This window comes from Oryzias melastigma, linkage group LG24 (genome assembly GCF_002922805.2).
Source record: "Oryzias melastigma strain HK-1 linkage group LG24, ASM292280v2, whole genome shotgun sequence".
Classification (NCBI taxonomy): Eukaryota; Metazoa; Chordata; class Actinopteri; order Beloniformes; family Adrianichthyidae; genus Oryzias; species Oryzias melastigma.
Window position 1 is genome coordinate 22,256,151 of NC_050535.1, and position 4,570 is coordinate 22,260,720.

At 41.9% G+C, this 4,570-nt stretch overlaps 2 protein-coding genes across 2 annotated transcripts; both read right to left on the reverse strand.

Moving 5' to 3' along the window:
* Positions 1–1,280: 1,280 nt before the first annotated feature.
* LOC112140682 lies at positions 1,281–2,696 on the reverse strand (the record flags this gene model as incomplete). Its single annotated transcript, XM_024263695.2, is given in 1 exon segment — positions 1,281–2,696. A coding segment is annotated over 1 exon segment (1,397 nt), but the record flags the coding sequence as incomplete, so codon positions are not given.
* Positions 2,697–3,809: 1,113 nt separating this feature from the next.
* On the reverse strand, positions 3,810–4,570 carry LOC112140681 (the record flags this gene model as incomplete). The annotated part of the gene is given in 1 exon segment (XM_024263694.2): positions 3,810–4,570. A coding segment is annotated over 1 exon segment (728 nt), but the record flags the coding sequence as incomplete, so codon positions are not given.

The window sequence follows — 4,570 nt, forward strand, 5'->3', positions numbered from 1 at the left end:
TTCAGTTTTCACAGAAACTGTTCTTTTACGTTCTGTGAACTTGTCATTGTGCAAGCATGTTGGATGTTTCCTGTGACACTTGTCACATGTGCTTCTTTTCTCGCACTTCTTGGAGTGATGTCCTATCATTAAACATCCAAAGCAAAGTTTCTCTGTTTTTACAAACTTGACGCGATCTTGTGCAGTTTTCTTTAGGCTACCTTAACTTATATTCCTACAATGAACTTTGAATACTATTTTAACTTCAGACAGAATTTGATTTGAACACATGTTAGTGAAGTTTAACTTGTTTTAAACCACCCTTATTTCCATAGAGCACAGTTCCTTTCTTATATTCTACTTTACTTCGTCAAAATGGCCGTGGTCAGCGAAACACTGCTGCTGGGGAGCGGTGAGGTGGTGTAATGGCGCCGCCTTGTGGTGCATCTTGGTACCGCGACCCACTGCAGCTGCCGTGCTGTCTCGAGCTTCTCGCCGGCGCTGGGCTGGTCGAGCTTTCACTGTAGCTCCTCAATGACAACACTGCACACGGTCTCTCGAGTACGGGCGGAATTTATTCTTTATCTTCATGAAACGCCGTGAAAACTACAGAACAAGGTAACATACAACAGTCAGCACTTACATTTCAATCCGTAACAACAAATGCTAAATGCCAACTACCTTGTGGCTGCCTGTCACTTTGGAGGTCTTCGTTGAGTTAACAGTTTTTCTGCTTCAGCTCTTCATAGCTGGTTAGCTCGTTTTACAAGCTGTTTTCCGCGTGGCTCTCGCTCTGGAGTCTTGTAGGATGTGTGAGCCACGTGAAGCTGGTGTCCAAATCCCGTGAGTTCTCAAGAACTCTCGCGTTATTATAATCCACAACTCACATATGATAATGCACTGTGACTTCATATTATACAGCATGAAACAAAATGAAATATATTTACACATTTTAATAACAGCAATCCTACACCAAAGGCATTTCTCCATCTAAACAAGGAAACAAACCAACTTTAACTTCATAACCTATTGGTGACACTTACACTCCCACCAAATCACTAAACTTTCAATGTGATTTTCTAAAGTGTCTTGACTATGTACAAACTTAATCAGTTTCGATTTAGGTCACAACCTTATGTATTGGTCTTTCAATGTTTATTAGTCTTGTCTGTGTCTTTCCTTTGTCAAAAGTAGTTTCACTTGTCTTCAGGTTCACTTTTCGAACCTTTCCATCTGAGCTCTGAAATGTCTTCATTACACGAGCAAGTTTCCATTTACATCTTGGTGCATTGTCATCCTTTAGAATCACAATGTCGTTTACTTGCAGGTTACGGGAGGCTTTCTGCCATTTTTGTCGTTGTTGGAGATTCAACAGATATTCTCGTTTCCATCTCTGCCAGAACTCATTTGCAAGAAACTGGACTCTTTTCCATCTTTTGTTCAAGTACAAATCTTCCCTAGAGAACTGACCAGGAGGAGGGAGAATAACTGAAGACTTCATAGTTAAAATATGATTGGGTGTAAGCGGTTCTGGACCAGTGGGATCATTTAGATGTTCAACAGATAATGGTCTGCTATTGATGATTGCCATCGTTTCATCAAGAAACGTTCTCAAGCTTGTAACATCCAGTCGGTTTGAACATTTGTCTAGCATAGCTAGTAGGATGCTTCGTACTGTTCGAATTTGGCGTTCCCATACACCTCCCATGTGGCTGGCTGCTGGGACATTCAACACAAATTCGCAACCGATAGCCCTTTGGCGTTCTTGATCCATGTCTTTCATTAACTGCAAAAACTCTCTTGTAGCACCCATAAAGTTTGTTCCTTGGTCACATCTTACTTGTCGGACGTGACCTCTTATTGCAATAAGAGTACGAAGGGCGTTAATGAACGCATCTGTTGTTAAGTCGTCCAACGTTTCAATGTGCACTGCTCGTGAACATAAGCATGTGAACAATAGTCTGTATCTTTTAATTTCCTTTCTTCCTTCCTTCACTATGAAGGGGCCAAAACAGTCGACGCCACAGTAAGAAAATGGAGGGGCTGTTTCTGTTCTTACTTCCGGCAAATCTGCCATCTGTTGAACATTTGTAGTCTTTCTGTATTTTCTACATTTCACGCAGTCATAGATGTGTGATGAAACAACACTTCCACATCCTACAATCCAGATTCCATTTGCACGTAGTTCATTTGTAGTCATGCCTCTACCTTGGCGTTGTACACGTTCATGGTAGTGTTTAATGAGTAAGCTTGACACGTGCGAATCTTTGGGAAGGATTGCAGGGTGTTTGACTTTGTAGTGTAGCGTTGATTGTGAAAGTCGTCCACCTACTCTCAGAACATTTTCATTGTCAAGAAAGGCATTTAGCTGTCTCAGTCTGTTGTTCTTTGACACAGTACTTTCTCTTTGTGTTTTTATTTTCTGTGTTTCTTCTGTAAAGGCTTCTTCTTGTGTCTGCTTGATACTGAAGACTTCAGTTTCTTTCCTCTCTTCAAGATCAGAAGCTTTATTTGTTCTTTGTTGAAGACCTTTGAACTCTTTGAGAAATCTTCTAAGTCGAGCTATACCCTTTACAGCTCTTGACCAATCTGAAAATTTCTTTATGCGTTCTAGCAATATGTTTGCTTCCTTTGATTGAATGGTGTGTGTAAGACCTTTACGAAGCTCTGGATCTGCCTCAAGCATTTCTCCCACCATTTCTTCTCTTACTGGAAGATCTTGTTGCCAAAGAAAAGCGGGACCTTGTAACCAGTTTGATTCTTCAAGTTGTGCTGCATTTAGGCCTCTTGAAGCATGATCGGCTGGGTTGCTTTCAGAAACAACATGTTGCCATTGGTCGGGGTTTGTGCTTTGTCTTATTCGCTGTATGCGATTCGCTACAAATGTGTGGAATCTTTTGGCGTTGTAAGCTGATGTAAGCTAGCACAACTTGTGAGTCTGTCCAATAAAACTCTTTAAGATTTTTGATTTCAAGTTCTCTTTTGACTACATCTGCATTGCGAACTGATGTTACAGCTGAGGACAGTTCAAGCCTTGGAATGGTCATTTGTTTGATGGGGGTAACCCTTGCTTTACCCATGACAAGTGAGCATGTGATCTTCCCTTCTTTACTTATTACTCTGAGATACGAACAAGCACCATAGCCATTCAAACTTGCATCTGCAAAGCTGTGTAGTTCATATCTTGCAATATCAATGCTCCTTGAGTAGCTTCGTGGGATTTTAAGAGCTGCCAGTTTTGGCAGGTCTCGAAGCCACATCTCCCATTGAGGTAGGATGTACTCGGGGAGTTCGTCATTCCAGTTTATTTTTTCTTTGCACAGTGTCTGGAGTATTTGTTTTCCAATCAGTGTAAATGGTGCAACAAAGCCAAGGGGGTCGTAGACTGAAGCAACTGTCGAGAGCACCCCTCTTCTTGTTGATGGGTTTTCTTTGACTATGACTCTGAATTGAAACTCGTCCGCTTCAATACACCATTGTACTCCGAGTGCACGTTCAATATGCGTTTCTCCAAGGGCTATATCTTGAGCCTTAGCTTGAACTTGCTCCGCTTCTGGTATTGCTGCAAGCACTTCTTTGCTGTTTGACACAAACTTGTGTAGACAGAGATTGCCTGTTCTGCAAAGTTCTCTTGATTCGTTCACCAATTTTATGGCTTCATCGGTTGATGTAACACTCACGAGTCCATCATCGACATAAAATCCTCTTTGAATGAACTGAATGGTTTCTTTGCTGAACTTTTCTCGGCTTTGTGCTGCAAGGTGTTTCAGTCCAAAATTGCAGCATCCTGGAGAAGACGCTGCTCCGAAAAGGTGAACTCTCATCCTGTACACGGATGGCTTGGAGCACAGATTGCCTTTGTCTCACCAGAGAAATCGCAGATAGTCTTGATGTTCCTTGACTACGTGGAATTGATGAAACATTCTCTCCACGTCACACATTATGGCAATAGGACCTTTCCTGAATCGACACAGCACTCCGACCAGGGCATTAGTGAGATCTGGTCCAGTCAAGAGGTGATCATTGAGGGATGTGTCTTTATAGCGAGCTGAACCATCAAAGACTACACGAATCTTATCTGGCTTGTGGGGGTGGTACACCCCGTGGTGTGGTATGTACCATGCTACTTCCTTGTCGAGCTCTTGTTCTGGAACCTTCTCAGCATCTCCATGAGATATTATATCAGCCATAAACTTGACATAATCCTTGTAGTATCGATCATCCCTTCTGAGACGACGTTCCAATGAAGAGAGTCTTTGTTCTGCATATTGTTTGTTATTTGGGAGATTTGGATTATCTGTTTTGAATGGAAGTGGGAGTTCGTAATGACCATCTTCCTTCTGTCTAATGCCTTTCTTTACCTTGGACATGAAAAGAATGTCTTCCTGGGATACTGGATTGTCATCTGTTGTGTGCTCAGTGAAATCTGCTTCCAGAGCCTTTATCACATCCAGTGGACTGACTTCTTTCACTTGGGTTCTGCATACAAAATTAACTTCTTGCTTTAGCTTGACTGTTTGGCGTACTTTAGGAGTTACTTCACGCTCAATGACTCTATGACTGGTGCCAATAACATCACTTTCACTGTGTA